The sequence below is a fragment of the Myotis daubentonii genome, chromosome 16 (genome assembly GCF_963259705.1).
Source record: "Myotis daubentonii chromosome 16, mMyoDau2.1, whole genome shotgun sequence".
NCBI classification, from domain to species: Eukaryota; Metazoa; Chordata; class Mammalia; order Chiroptera; family Vespertilionidae; genus Myotis; species Myotis daubentonii.
The window spans coordinates 40,972,209-40,988,106 of NC_081855.1; the positions used below are offsets into that span (position 1 = coordinate 40,972,209).

Genomic DNA, 15,898 nt, shown 5'->3' on the forward strand with positions numbered 1-15,898 from the left:
GCCCCATGGGCTCTGCAGCCAGGAGGACCCTGCAGGGGCCCCGCAGCCAAGGTCATTGCCAGGAGCCCGAGGCCCAGCGAGAGGCTCCTCTCTCCCAAAGGTCCCCACCTCGCCCAGCTTCAGGGGCTCTGGGGCTGAGGACGGGGGCACAACGCTCACAGTCCCTCCCACTGCTGCCACTGCCCCCCGGCCCCCCCCAACACAGAGGAGAGCACCTGTCTCTAAGTCCCTCTTCCTTCTCCTCCGGCACAGGCTCTGCATCTTTAAGGGGAAATCCCAGCCACCTCCCTTTGGGGATGTGTGAGCCTCGGACTCCCTCTTCTGGTGAAGCGCGAGGAGGAGCCGGTGCCCAGAGCGGAGGGCTGGGTCTCGGAGGTCCAGGTGAGCAGAAGTCCCATGTCCCCTCCCTGTCCCAGCTCACCTGGGCACCCAGGGACCTCGGAGTACTTGGCCAGTACAGACTCTAAAAATCCTTCTTCCCTTTCCTGGCCACTGACCCAGGGACAGCACGGTCTCCTCTCGGGCTCAGCGACGTCACAGCCTCACGAGGGCCACCCAGTGTCCCCTCCCACAGCCGCCTTAGGACTCCTGGAGACACTGCTCTGCTGGTAGGTTTTCACCGGAAGGAACGTGAGCCCATCCCTGACACTGACCAACGTGATGGGCTATGAAAACAGGCTGTGTTCTGTCTCCATTTCTGCGGTGGCCCCGAAGGCTGAGAATACAACAGCAGCTACCAAGCCCTTGCCGAGGCTCCAATGACGTGCTCACCACGTGGGCGGGAGTGAGGCCGTGGGAAAGGCTGCAAAAAAAGAATAAATAAATCCTGGTCCTCTGTCCACCTCCAGAGACTCTGACATGACTGGCCTGGGTGTGTCCTGGACACGGGGCCTTTCCAGGTTCCCCAAAGGAGAATCATCAGACCAGTGACTAGGGGGCTTCCTCAGACACTCCACACACATGCTCCATGCACACACATGCCAGGGTGTAATGTGGGGCCCTGGGTGCCTGCATATACACATGTGGAGAAACGAGATTAAAATATACCAGTCATACCCTAGCCGGTTTGGCTCAGTGGATAGCGCGTCGGCCCAGGACCTGAGGGTCCCAGGTTCGATTCCGGTCAAGGGCAGGTACCTTGGTTGCAGGCTCCTCCCCGGCCTGGGCCCTGGTCGGGGCTCGTACAGGAGGCAACCAATCGATGTGTTTCTCATACATCGATGTTTCTCTCTGTCTTTCCCTCTCTCTTCCACTCTCTCTTAAAAAAAAAAAAAAAATCAATGGAAAAATATGCTCGGGTGAGGATTAGCAACAACAACAAAAGAAACCGGGCCCTGGATTCCCTCCCCTCCCCGGACTCCACTCGCCCCGATGCTCCTGGCCTTTGGACAATGAGGTAACAGAGGCAGAAACTCCTTCATGTTAGAACTTCCTTCCCTCTGGGGTCTCTTTGTCACTGCACTGTAGCCTGGGCCTTAGCTGGTCCAACCGGTGACTCCTTCAGGCTCTGGTCATTGCCACGGAGATCCACGTGGGCCCGGCTCCTCTTTAGGATCCTGGCGGCGTAGGAGCGGAGCCCTGCCACCCTCTGTGCAGGTTCGGGGCTGAGCTCCTCCTCCTTCCCGGGCACTGTTGCTGGTCGACAAAGGGTATGGATTGCTTTCCTTCAATCTCATTTCAGAGCAGCTTTGCAAAAAGGCATCACGTTCACCGGACCCCTCACCTTCCAAGAAGGACCCAGCCTACGTCACTTATTCTGGGAGAAAAGTTCCTGACCCCAAGGTGAGTGACCTTTTGTGAGCCCACAGGAGTGGGTTCTGTAGAATCTAAACCTCCAAGCCTGTGTTTCCTGCAGGGTCGGCCAGCCCAGGCTTTGGCCAGGCACCGACCCGCCACTCATACTTAGAAGTGCGCGAACGGGTGACTCAGCGGCCCCAGTACTTATGGGCTAAGGGAGGCAAGTTGTCGAGGTTAAAAGCAAATGTGGGGCCCTTATCTGCTAATTGAATTCCGATGAAGTGGAGGATGAAAGCGGGGGGGGGGGGGGCATAATGAGTGGTTGGGCAAACCCCTTGAACTTCTTTTTCTCAGGGTGACTTCCCATGCGTCCTTCAGGAAACGTTTTACTCGCCCTGTAACCCTTCATCTCAACCCACTGTCCAGTCCAAACCGGATCCCAGCAGGACCCCTCGGGCAACGCCGCAGGGCTGTGGGCAGAAACAGATGACACCAGGCACCTGCTCAACATCACAGGGCAGGGCATGGCCTATCGTTTATCTCAGGGTTCTCTGCAGGGGCCCCCGATATCAGACCAGGTAACCCTTTGTCATGGAGGGATAGGGGCAGTCCTGCGCATGCTAGGGTGTTCACAGCATCCCTGGCCTCTACCCACTCGATGCAGGTAGCTCCCCAGCCGTCCTGACAACCGAGACTGTCTCCAGGCACGGCTCAGTGTCCCCCAGAGGCAATGTTGTCCCCGGTGGAGAACCACTGCTCTAGATGAGTTCCATGCAGCAACAGTCACTGCTGCATCCCCGGGACCTAGCACAGTGCCTGCCACACGGCAGGGGCTCGATGAAGACTTGGTGCGTGAATGTCTGGAGGAGAGCTGGGAGGGGCACACCGAGGCCCGCCCTGCAGAGGGCCCACTGGATGGGTACAGCAGGCACGAGTGTGCACTCAGACCTCCTGCTCAGGGCCAGGCTTCCCACAGGTGCTCCCAGCCAATGGCCTTGACTGGTGAGGGCGCTAATGCAGAGGACAAGACACAGGACACCTCCGACAGTGGCTCTGGCTGAGGGACACCCCAACAGCCTGGCCAAAACTTCCTTGGAACCGGGCTTCCATCAGAGACGCTCCCTGCCCACTTCTCCCTCCCCAGAGGTCAGCCCAGCGTCACGGGTCCGAAGGCCATCGCCGCTTCTTCAGCTCCTACTCTTTATTCTTCCCAGGTGTTTCCCCAACAGAGCCCTTGTCCACCTAACCCCGCCTTGGCATCTGCTTCTTGGTGGGTCTGGGCAGCACACCTGACATTCTAGAAGGGCGCCTTTCTCCAGCCCCCTTCCTGGGGGGTGCCACACCCTAGGGCCTCTCCCTGGCTAGCTCCATGGCTAAAGCATCACGCACAAGCCACTTGAGAGCTCATAAATAACCAAGAAAACCTGACACACACTAACATTTCACTCCCAGACACTCTTACAAGTTAACCTTTTATCAGTTTTAAGGCAGCAAGTAAAGTCGTTTTATCCACATGCCAAAGGGGGGAAGGTCAGAGGGTGGGAGGGAATTGGCCACTGGAGCCCAGACAAAGCACGTTTCCCCCAAGTCCACGTCATCTCGTCTCTCGGCCCCCAAGTATGATCTTAATGCACTAAGGTTTGAGAGCGTGTCCCCTTGCCTCACCCAGCAGAGTCTGCCGGGAGCACCTGCTGGTCCCAGGCCCCTGACTCGGCCAGCTCTGCCCTAGGCCAGGCTCTCCCAGGGGCAGATGACCTCCTTCTTGATGGCCTGGTCGCCCGAGGCTCCTGGCCCCGTGTCCTCCGCGTCCATCAGGTAGGTGCCACGCTCCACAGGCACATCCATTTTGATCTGGAAAAAGCTACAGACACAAGAGGAAAGCAAGTATGGGGAGTGCAGGGGGAACACCAAATGGAAAGAATCAGTAGACATGCACACCCAGAGACATATGTGTACACACACACATGCACACACAGAGACATATGCACATATACTAGTATACACACATGCACACACCCACAGATATGTACACACATATGCACAGACAGCCATATGCACATATATGCACACGCCCACATATATGTGTGCATATCCACATGCCCACAGGCATGTGTGCACACATACACACATGCACATACCCACAGGCATAGGCACACATGCACGTATGTGCACACCCACAGACATATGCACGCCATACACACATGCACATGCCCACAGGCATATGCACACATGCATGTATGTACATACCCACAGACATCTGTACACCATACATGCATGCACATGCCCACAGACACATGCACACATATGCACATGTGTACCAACAGACATGTGCTCACATACCCACACACGTGCATACACACGCATAGCACCCCCCCACACTGGTTCTCACTTTGTCACTCTCCTGGATTTCAGCCGTGGCAGCTGCTGACCCACATCCCCTAGGGGCTGCACCTTCCCATGGGACACAGGGGGGCACTTGGGCGAGAGCCTGGCAAAGACGGGGGAGGCCAAACAGCCTCGTCTCAGAAAACTGCTGAAGGACACAGCCATGCGGGCCTTGAGAGGGGCCCTGGGCGGGGGCCGGGGCCAGGGGCAGTCGGCGGAGGCCTCGCTGGTGTCTGCATTGGAGGGTCCTGGGCCGGCACTGGACCCACCGGCCTCGCCCTTCTGCTCCGAGCCTTCCACGGCCACCGTGATGGGCGAGGGGCAGACGGTGCTGCTGGGCCTCCGCATGAAGCGGCCTGGCGAGGGGAAGGGCTTCCTGGGGGAGCGGCAGGAGGAGGAGAAGGGGCTGGAAGGAGAGGGGGGCACACAAGTCCCCGTGTACACGGCCAGGTGGGGGCTGGGAGCAGTGTGCTGGCCAGGCTGCAGGGAAGGAAAGAGAGCTCAGAGTGAGTTGGGTGGCTGGTCGATGGGCACAGGGGCTGCCCCCTGCTCACTCAGCCCCTGCCCGTGCCCAAAGCACAGGTCTGGAGTGGCTTCACCTGGGAAGTTGGGAAGGGCCCCCAAAGCCACCTGTGATGATGGCACAGACACAGGCCTTCTGCCAAGCCCTGGCCATGGTCCCCAGACGTGGGCACTGCATCCCAAGGCACAGACCTGGTCATCCTCCAGGCCTGGGGTGCTGGGTGTGGCCGGCTGAATTTCCAACCCCCCTCAGGCCCAGTCCCCCAGTGAGCAATGCTTAGTACCTGCCAGACACCATCATCCCTTCTCTGTCCTTGGTTCCCACCCTCAGGGCTGGAGGCATCGGAAACATTTTAGTAGAGTGACAGAGGGGGCTGGAGAAGCCCCCGCTGGTACCTGGCTGACTCTTCCAGGCCTGAGACCACCCACGCTGACCTGAACCCCTACCTGTGTCCACAGACACACCTGGGGGATGGATGGCCTGGACCCAGCACCTCCCCGTGTCTCCTGCGGGCAGAGCAGGTGGTTGGGGGAAAGACTGTGTGTGGGACCTGGACAAGCCGGGAGGAGGAGGCAGGCAATACGGGGTGGGGAGGCTACTCATTGGAGAAGTGCCTCAACCTCCCTGGTAGCACCGGGGCGGGAGGGCGGGTCAGGCGTGCTTCAGCCAAAGGAGCCTGAGAGAGCCTGTCTGAGCTGGAAAATTAAAATCGGAAAGTCCAGGGAGGCTCCCCTCTGTCCTCTCTTCCCTTCCCAGGGTCATGGGCGGGGTTTGCTGTGTCCCCTCCTGAAAGGACCTGAGGAGGCGCTGATGCATGTCGCATGTCGCTGTCCCATTGCCTGTGGGGTTTGGAGAGGACATGGGGTCCTGGAGAGTGAACTAAAACACCAAACCCATGAAGCCTCGTTAGGAGAAATAAAGACATCAAAGTGCTCTTCCGCTCTCAACTAACTGACTGAGGACACCCCACCTGGTCCATTCACTTGAACCCTACTTACTCAGAATTAGTGATAACCTCCTGTTATAATCCCCACTTTACAGGTAAAAATACTGAGGCTCCTGGAGATGATGCAACTTGACCAAGATCACACAGCTTATGATAGGAGGAGCCCCTCCCTAAACTCCCACTCCCCCCCCCAATTCTGTGCCCTCTCCCCCACCTCACTCCTTCCCCAGCTCCTTCTCTTTTCCAGGATGAAGGACAGTACAGGTAAGGAAGGTGGCCACTGTCCTGCTTCACTTCCCTGGCCTGAGAAGGTCCTTCCTTCTGGGCCAATAGCCATTCGCCCAACTGGCCCTGGACACTCTAAGCAGGATGCCTTTCCTACCCCCACCACCATGACCTTGGCCACTCCTCCCCCAGAGGCCTGGGGCTTGCACCTGGAGACCCAGCCCTTCCAGCCCCCGCCACACCCTCCATTGGTGTGAAGCAGCAAAGCAGTGGCATGCAAGGCACATGGCGAAGAAATGAGACACGACAGAGACGCAGTGAAGGTGAGCTTGGCTTGGTTTGGTTTTGTGCTGCTGTTTTATTCTGCAAGGGAACCCAGAGAAGTGGGGAAAGGAGCATGAAATGGGCAGGTGTGTTGACATGAGAACACAATCACAGGATCGAAATGAAAGGCAAAGCAGATGGTGCAAGAGGAGCGATTCATTTTCCATCCAGAAACTGGGTGAGAATTCCAATGAGACCTGTGCCACCTGAACTCCTACTTCCTGGGCGCAGGCAGGTGAGGAGAGGGCTGCATTCAGGTTGAGCACGCAGTGTGCACCATCACCCCCTCCAGTCCCTTCTCACTCGCCCTTTCCTCACCGTCCCCAAAAGCCAATGCGCAACATTGGTCCCAGGAAGGAAAAGCCGCATGGGTGAGCACCTCCTCTCATCCTCAGCCCAGCACATTCCTTCGCATTTGGACCTTTACTTCAGCCATGGAACTCAGGGCCAAAGGACTGACCAATCACTATACGATTGCTAGCCAGTCCTCTCACAGGAGCTGCAGTCAGAGGACAGGACACCAACACCCTAATCCCCTCCCCTTAAATACGTCCTCATGGTCCCTAGAGAGCTGGGAGGGCTACCCCGCAAGACTTTGAGAGAGAAGAGAAGTAAGATGGTTTGGGTATCCCTCAGGAAATGCCCTACATATTAAAAAAATAACAAATCACTGTATTGGACAACACTGGCAGGTATAAGAAAGCACACGCTTACTCTAAGACCATGAAGATACTAGGGATGGTGAGGAGGATGGTGATGATGATGATGAGGTGATGATAGTGATGGTGAGGATGATCATGATGGTACTGCTGCTGCTGCTGGTGATGATGAGGGTGATGGTGATGATGATGCAGGTGATGGTGAGGATGCTGGTGATGGTAGGGATGATAGTAAGGATGGTGATGATGGTGGTGATGCTGATGGTTATAATTGTTGTGCTGATAACATCAGCAGCTAGCATTTATTGAGCACTTATTACATGCCAGGCATTGTCCTAAGCACCCTACTGATATTTTCTTGTCTCTGGCCCACCCACCCTCAGTAATTGTAAGAACTAGCTCAACAGACATGTCTTAGCAGGGCCTTTCCAGGCAGGTGTGACAGAGGTGTGCAGTGACAAGCATCTATAGGAAAACCCTACCACTGGTCTCTTGGCAGGATCTCCAACTGCTTTAGAAGCGACGTCTAAATTGGAGAGATAAGATGGGATGAGGCGCTTCGCTAAGCTATTTGAAACAAATGTGCCTGAAAGAGCTATGCCTGGGCTGAGTAGGGGACGGAGAGGCCTTCTCTTTAATTTTTCAAAGCAAATGGTGGAACACAAATCAGCCTGTATTCTCTATGGTTCTCACTACCAGGACCGCCTATGGTGAGATAGGTGGTCACACAGCAACTGAGTCAGGTGACCTCCCCCCACCACTGCCCCTTGGTTGTCGGGGTGAGAGAGCTACGCTCGCGTTGCCGTGGTACTGGGAAGCCCACCATGAAGGAGGTCAGAGAAATATGGGCTGGACCTGTGTACCCCGCGGCCCCACTGATCGGGGATGGACTCTTCTAGACTCTGACCCTGCCTTTGCTTGCCTCTCCCACGTGCCTGCCCCCGCCACCCCCAGCAATGGCAGGTTTATTTAGGAGGCAGCTCTCTTTTGAGTTGGCTCCTGCGGTCCAGCTTGCTCAGGACCTGGGTGATGTCCACCGTGTTGGCTGCTTCCCGAGCTTTGGCTTCCTCCTCCAGCTGCCTCAGGATGACGGGGCTCGGGCTGGAGCGCAGGTGACGCCGCATAAATGGGAGGCTGGAGCTGGAAGGAGGGACAGCGCTGGTGGTTAGCAGAAAGCCACAGGCTTGCCCAACAATGGCCTCTCCACACCTGGCTTGGAGGTGGGGCTGGGAGGCCAGAACTGGACTTGTTCCTCATGCTCCTGGTGAACTTCAGGTGGGGCTCTCAGAGGTGTGTCCGACCTCAGCTCTTTTCCCTTAGAGCCTGGGACCAGAGTGGGTCCCAACTGCCACCCGATTTTAGGCTAGGCACAAGAGAGCCTGCCTGGATGGTGACAATTAGACACACCTACAATCTTTGGAAATCAACCTGTCGTCTTAACTTCCGGCAGGCTCTTCCTGAAGGAGGGAGCGAGGAGGGTTTGGGTTCTTGCCTCAAGGGAGAGTTGGGGCATTTGTTTTCAAAAGGCACGGTTCTGGGAAGGAGAAGAGCGGGGCTGGTTAAGAGGTCAGCGGGCCGAGAAAGGGGAAAGGGGCCTGAAGAGGGCTGGGGAGCTGTTGGCCTCATGCACGTGCACCCAGGGAGTCAGAACCTCCCACAGAGGTTAAACGTGGGTTCCTGGGACCAAACTCTCTTGACCATGGCCTTGGAAGAAGCCAGGACAACGCTCTGACTCATACGGAGGAGAGAGAGCAGCTAAGCCACCCACAGGCTTGGAAACAAGCATTTAGGCGCAAGGGTAAACTTAAAACCTAGGACGTCCCCAAATCTCTGGACTACAGGAGCCTGTAGAACTCTACCTGCCCTAGGGAGGAAGAGGGCTCCCCAACAGGAAGGCCTGCCTGATATTGAATCTCCCACCAGCCCTGCCAAGGGAAGGCGGAGGGCTCGATGTAAGTTGCTCTAGAAAAATTAAGTTTTACACATCGTCTTATTCCTGCAAATCATGGAACGAACTCACACCCGCCATAATCCCACACAGTCACAGGCGGAGCTGCAATGTCACCAAAGCATTCCCACGCGTGTTCCCACCCACAGCAGCAGTAACAGCATCGCCTGGCTCCAACACAGCGCCTCGCGCTGTCCCTGGGGCCTGATGCCAATGCAGCCCTCCTGGCACCCAGCACCCAGGAGATCCCGCTGACTTCTCAGCCTGCCCCAGCTCACAGAGCCTCTGGAGAGAGCTGTGCGAGACTCCCCTCCTTCCCCACTACTTCCTGCAGGACTTGCGGAGCGATTATGGTCCTTTCTTGTGGCTTAAAGGAGAAGCTTTCAAATCCCCAGGGACCCTGAACTCCCTTCCTTCCCCGGGAAACCGAGAAGAATGGCACCACAGAGACCTCCTTTCTCTCCTTTTCATAACAGCGCCATTATCCTCGAGAATGAAACCGAGTTGGGCTTTTTTTTAAAGCTCCTTTGATAAAGGCTCCGGTCCAACCACCGTTCTTTTGAATTGACTGGAGATGCTGGATAGGAGCCCAGCGTGGGCTGAGCTGGCGAGCGGGAACATTTGCTAACGCGGCGGGGACAGGTCATGCATCGGCGCTAGGAACACCTCCGCCAAAGTCCTGCGTCTTTGGTTACTCTTTAGAATCTTCCATCCCCATCGATCGGAGATTTTCAACAGGTGAGTGCAAGAATGTTTAAAACATGCAATGCCGGACTATCTAGTCAGGGCACTGACCTCTTTTCCCTAAGGTTGTCAAATAAAAAAATAATAACAGCCAACACAGCAATAGCTGTCCGGTGTGAATGCCCTGTCTTGAGCCATAAATATATATATATATATATATATATATATATATATATATATATATATATATATATATATATGTATATATATGTATATATATGTATATATATGTATATATATGTATATGTATGTATGTATGTATTTCAGAGAGGAATGGAGAGGGAGAAAGAGAGAGAAACCTCAATGATGAGAGAGAGTCATTGATTGGCTGCCTCCTGCACATCCCAAACCAGGGATCGAGCCCACAGCCTGGGCATGTGCCCTGACCAGGAATCCAACTGTGACCTCCTGGCTCATAGGTCGATGCTCAACCACTGAGCCACGCCGGCCAAGCACAGAGTTGCATCTTATTGGTCACGTTGCATAATCTAGTTGCATCTGACTGGTTAATTCTTGGTACCACAAATCCTTATATACAAGTAGAGGCACCTGATCACCTGATTTAAGTAATTTTGGAGCAAAAAGGGTAGGTGATTACTATTATTATTTTTTTGTAAATCAATCAAAATAATAACTTTTTTGTCAAGTCGATAAAAAATATATTTTTGGTGTGCTGCAGAATTTTAGTAATTAGTTTATGTGTGCCATGAGATGACAAAGGTCAAAAATTGCTGCCATAGAGGTTCCTTTTTGCCAAAAGGAGAGCTCAAACTGCCCCCTCAGAACACGATTTCGTGCTTCGTGCCAGGGCTCTGCCAGCTGAGATGATCTGCATCTCCAGTGAGGAAGGGGTGGGGGAAGGTGCTGACTGACAGACACTGAAAGGGTCCCCAAGAATACTGTTCGTCTCCCCTAACCAACCATTTCTCTTGTGGTATATTCTGCTGTTCTCTATAAGGTCTTAGGACATTACAAGGATACAAAGATGTGGCTAAATGAATCCCCAAACATTAGGAAGGTGGAGAAGTGTCGCAACTAAAAAACTGGCCCTTGCCAGTTTGACTCAGTGAATAGAGCATCAGCCTGCAGACTGAAGGGTCCCAGGTTCATTTCCGGTCATGGGCACATGCCCAGGTTGTGGGGCATGCAAGAGGCAGCCAATCAATGATTCTCTCACATCATGTATGTTTCTATCTCTCTCTCCTTCTCCCTTCCTCTCTGAAATCAATTATATATATATTAAAAAACCAATGAGTTACAAAAAATAAAAACAAAATTGTTTTAGTTTAAAAAACACCAATGAGTTGCTTCTATCCTATATAATAAAAGCCTAATATGCAAATTGTCCCCTCAGGCGGCTGTTCGATTGGGAGTTCGACCACTCTCTATGATGTGCGCTGACCACCAGGGGGCGGTGCAAAACATGGCAGGTGTCAGCAACGCAGCACTGGCAGTGGGCAGCAGTGGAGGTGCTGCCGGGCCCGATGGGCCCTGATGTGAGCGGGACCATGGCAGGATGGTGGAGCAGGTGAGTGGGAGGTGCCAGGCTAAGGCGGGGTGTCAGGTGGGGCTGTTGGCTGCAAGGCTCGGGGCGCGAGCTGGGGCTGCAAGGCTGGGGGCATGAGCTGGGGCCCGATCTCCTTAGGCCACCCCAAGGGACCCCACCCATGCACGAATTTGTGCACCGGGCCTCTAGTTTGTGATAAGTGTAACTATAAGTCTGATAAGATTCTTTCAAACCAGCACAAGGGGAAGAAAACTCATTGGCAGTAATGACGAAGGAAATCTTGCTAGGATGATTTCAGGGCATTCTGAGGGCAATGAGGCAATCATACCTTGATACATACTTCCCAGTCCCCAATATTTCCATCAAACAAACATCTCTCAACCATGGCCACTGGGCTGGAAGAGACCCTCAATTCTCTGTCAACAAGAACAGCAGGCAACCGGCAACCACAGGCCATTCCACTTGCCTTCTCTTGGTGGTTTCCTGAGGTTCAATAGCTTTGGCCAGCATTTCCTTATAGATGGGAGATTTCAAATAGCGAGCATAAGAATCCTAGAGGGAACGAGAGAAAAACAGTAATTACGAGAGGGAACGTGTCAAATCAAATGAACACGCTTGCCATTTTCAAGCCCTCCCTCGGCAATTAGATGGCGAGGTTAAGAGCGTGTGTCTCCTTGCGTGAAAGGCATTTATGTCCGTGTGTGTCCAAAGCAACGGATCTCAAGTGTGGTCCCGACCAGCAGCCCCGTGTTCACCTGGCAACGTGCTAGACGTGCACCTTCCCAGGCCCACCCCAGACCTACTGAACCAGAAGCTCTGGGGGTGGGATGACCTGAGTCTTCACAAGCCTCCAGCTGATTCGTCTGCACTTGAGGTTCGGTCATCGGAGTCTGTAGCCCCCACCCAAAACCCACGTCCAGGCTCTTCAGCGAAGCAAGCTTGAGACAAGAGGACCCTGCAGCCAGCCTGCGCCACCCAATACCTTCTTCCAATGGAGATGAGCAGCATGAGCATGGAGCCCACGCCGAAGCCGCCAACCTCCCCTTTCTGCCCTGAGTGTGGGTATGAGGGCAAGAGAAAACCAAAGGCCCAGGCTCAGACTCCTCCCGTGTGGCTAGTTCCTGGGACCCTTACAGGTTCAGAGCCGTCGCTTCATGAATGCTGGCTACTTCCAAGCACACTCCAAGCCAGTCTAGTCACAGCAAATGGGGCAAAGCCCACAGTGACCACCAGGGATCGCGGATTCTCGCTATTTGTTGAAGGAGCGCCATTTCAGGGACTGAGTGGTGGCTACTGGTTGTTTGTACGGAAAACAACATGCAGGTTATGATTATTGCAATCGCTTTATTATCTCTGTGTTTCGAGTACTCACAACTGTAATCTACACTTGCCCACCCCTGTATATATCATTATGAAGTTACCCAGGACTCTGTTTTGTTCTGGCTAGTAGCTGGCCTCTCTGGCTGTCTCCCTAAATTTTTTTTTTTTAAGAATCAAAATGTATTTTAAGAATCAAAAATGTGTTTTTTTAAGAATCAAAATGTATTTTAAATTACACCAAGGAAGACCATCATTAAATAAATCCCGCTGTAAGTCCTCTTATAAGGGAAGCACAGAAAAACCCGCTAATGAAAAAAATGAATGGTGAAAAATGGCTAATCTGGCTTGGTAGAATATTTAAATTGTTCCATATTTTCAAAGCGAAGTAAAACCATTTCTTTCCAATGCAATAAACACAAAGGGCAAAGTAAAAGAAATATAATAAGGGAAACTAATAGAAAAATGGAACGCACACAAACCTACGTCATGTGACGAAGTTTCTAGAGAGACTTTGCCATCGAAGGAATACTTGCTGTATGAGAAGTTGAAGCTACTGAAAGTCTCGTTGGGCGTGGCACCGGGTGGCAACCATACTAAACAACTCCTCGAAGGCTAAGCCTGAGCCCCAAATTCTAATTTCTTAAGAAAGTGATCGAAATAACATTGCAATAACTATGTGTGGTGCCAGGTGGGCACTGGAAATAACGGGGGACACTGTGTAAAGTTCATTATTATCTAACCATGACACTGTGCACCTGAAACTAATACAAAATAATATTGAATATAAACTATAATTGAAAAATAACATTTAAAAGAACAAAAATACTAACTTTTAAACTTTAAAATAATAAAACGGTAATAGATACTGTGTAACGTTCATATCAAAGAATGGAAAGGAAAAGGAAATTTTTAAGTGATTGATTTTCTCTCAGGTGCCTGTTTCTTTTTTAAACAACGTCCTGCAAACTCCCATGTTCACTTTTTATTAATAACCCAGAAGGCTGTCTGAATTCTCCCGGGGTCTTACCACCATCACACACACGAAACCCGCCCTGTGGTACATCTGCTCGGGCAGGGCCACCAGGACTGCCGCCATCCACGGGAGGGAGGGAGGGCTCAGCCTTGGGCTCCGAGGGACACAGCTTGAATCCGGGTTCCACCTCTGGGGGACCCGAGCAAACTGCTAGACTCTGGAGAAGCCGTCCCCACCTCGTGGGTTGTCTGTGATGCAAAGTTCCTTGCTTTGCTGAGCGGACTGCGTCTTGTAAGCCCTCAGGCATCTATGGGGGTCCTCCCAGCCAGCGAGCTTGGGGGCTGGAGGGGGTTCCAGCCCAGGGCACAGATGGAAGAGACAGCTTTTAGGGAGACAATGCCCACAAAGCGGTAGCCACATGCCGTGTCCCTTGCCCCCCGTATCTAAAGAACTCTCCAGGCACCTGGGAGGGGAGGGCTCCCTGCCCCATCCCCACACCCAGCATTATCAGCAAAGACCAACCTTCTTCATGAGCATGTAGATGTGGGTCTGCGCAGCGTCCAGCACGTAGCGGTGGGGGTGCCGCAGCCCCTTGACTGTGATGTCCATGGTTTTGCCATCGATGTTGATCCACCGCCTCGCCCCTGGGGCCAGGAATAGCCTGGGGCGGGGAGGGAAATGTTAGCAAAAGTAGCTAAACCAAGTCGGTTAATAAAAAGTTCACAGCTGCCTGGCCGTGTGGCTCAGTGGTTGAGCGTCGACCTATGAACCAGGAAGGTCACAGCTCGATTCCCAGTCAGGGCACATGCCTGGATTGCAGGCTAAATCCCCAGGGTGGGGCTTGCAGGAGGCAACTGATCAATGATTCTCTCTCATCATTGATGTTTCTATCTCTCTCTCCCTCTCTGAAATCAGTATATATATATATAATTTTTTTTTAATTCGCAGCTCCTTGAGCGGGAGGGACAGACGTGACTCAGGTGTCCGGGTTGGAAGGGGTCCCTTTTTAGGACACAGGAAGCGTTTGAACAGGTTGCCAAGCAACATTTCTCAGAAGCAAGACAACAGCCATGCCAGTATTGGGAACGTGGCTGATGACCGTTGGTGTCCCAGCGTCTAGGAGAGCGCAGAAGTGGATGGAGCAACCCTAGCCATGAGGGCGAAGAGCCCAGCCTCCAACTTCACGCCTCTGCCTCCTTGTCCCCCAGATTCGGCGGAGCACCTCCACACGGCGCCCCAGCGCCTCCGCTCCCCCACGCCCGGTCTAGACCTGCCTGGAGCTGGATCCAAATGCTGGGCCAGGAGGCAGCCCGGGTACCCAGCACCCCGGGGTTTGAAGACCTGCGCATCCTTGCCAGTGGCCCCATGAGAACTACATTCGGCCACACATGCTGAGACCTGCATCCACTGGGATTTGGGAGCTCTCCCGTACCCCCATTCTGACGTGTTGAGGGTTAGGAATACTCACGTGGATACTGCGCCCCACCCCTATGCTGCACAGGGAAATGTTGGAATTCGGACTGAGATGACGTAAGTGGGGAGTCCGGGGAGGTGGAGGGAGGCTGATGGAAAGGGGAGGCAGCCGGCTCCCTTGCAGATTTTTGGAATTAGGAGTGTGCGTGGGTCACAGTGTGCGAGGCAGTCACACACCATTGTCCTGGGGAAGGATGTCACGGGACCTTCCTGGACCGACAATCCACCCCCCCCCCACCCCCATCTCTCTTGGGTGCAGGGTGTCTCCCTGTGGGAGGATGTGGGCAAACATCTAAGGAAGTAGAGGAGCCTCTCTGTAGGAGGCCGCAGCTCCCTCTCCACCGTCCTTCGCGCCTCTGAAAACTGGGATGGTCCGTTCTGCGTCCTTTCCAAGGAAGGACACAGAGGTCTGGAGGGAGAAGCACTCAGAGGCGAAGGCCATCTGGCCTGCCCCCTCGCAGCCACAGGCGGCTGGTTCCAGCCCAGCGTGGTGGCTTTGCTTTGGCAACCGCGGCTGAGCTGAGCGTGTGAATAGGAGCAAAATGCCCTGGGCCCGCAGAGCCCAAGACAGGTGTCCACTAAGGCCAGTGCAGGGGGGACTGGCCAGGATGTGGCCACAGCGAGACACCAGCACCCGGGCTGGGGGAGGAGGGAGGGTGCAGATGTCGACAGCTGTGCCCGTGGCCGTGCTGGTGGTCTCACAGCCCCCTTCCCTCTCCACCTGAAGGGACGCCCTTAGCCGCTGGGGAATTTGGAGGGGAATTTGGAGGAGAGGCAGGCCAGCTACACTCAGCAAGTGAGGGGAGAGCCGGTAACTGCAACATAAGCATGGTGCCACAGCTGTATCCCAGGCTGGGCTCACAGTCCTGGACACTTGGGGGACCTCCCTTCCCTAACATGGCCTGAGGAATAGGTTTTCCCACCTCACCTATTCATATTCATTCTCTCTCTCTCTCTCTCTCTCTCTCTCTCTCTCTCTCTCTCTCTGGCACGCCTGCGCACACCTGTCTCTCAGGAGCCCTAAGGGGGTTTAGACAAAGCGCTGTAATTGAGGGTGGCTTGCCTCTTTAACTCCTAAGTAAGCACCTTCCCCCAGGATCGGGGGATCCTGCCACAGTGGCAGTGAGCTATGTA

At 53.9% G+C, this 15,898-nt stretch overlaps 1 protein-coding gene across 2 annotated transcripts in view; it reads right to left on the reverse strand.

Annotated features, from left to right (window-relative positions):
- Positions 1 to 3,087: 3,087 nt before the first annotated feature.
- The window catches only part of RGS9 (regulator of G protein signaling 9), a 50,630-nt gene continuing 37,819 nt past the window's right edge, over positions 3,088 to 15,898 (reverse strand). For both annotated transcript variants that reach the window (XM_059670078.1, XM_059670077.1), the window contains exons 15-19: positions 13,814 to 13,952; positions 11,465 to 11,550; positions 7,822 to 7,939; positions 4,127 to 4,602; positions 3,088 to 3,598 (exon numbers count right to left, since the gene is read on the reverse strand). In XM_059670078.1, coding sequence (XP_059526061.1) covers positions 3,463 to 3,598; positions 4,127 to 4,602; positions 7,822 to 7,939; positions 11,465 to 11,550; positions 13,814 to 13,952 — 955 coding nt within the window. In that variant the 3' untranslated portion in view covers positions 3,088 to 3,462. The remainder of the gene's footprint in view (positions 3,599 to 4,126; positions 4,603 to 7,821; positions 7,940 to 11,464; positions 11,551 to 13,813; positions 13,953 to 15,898) is intronic.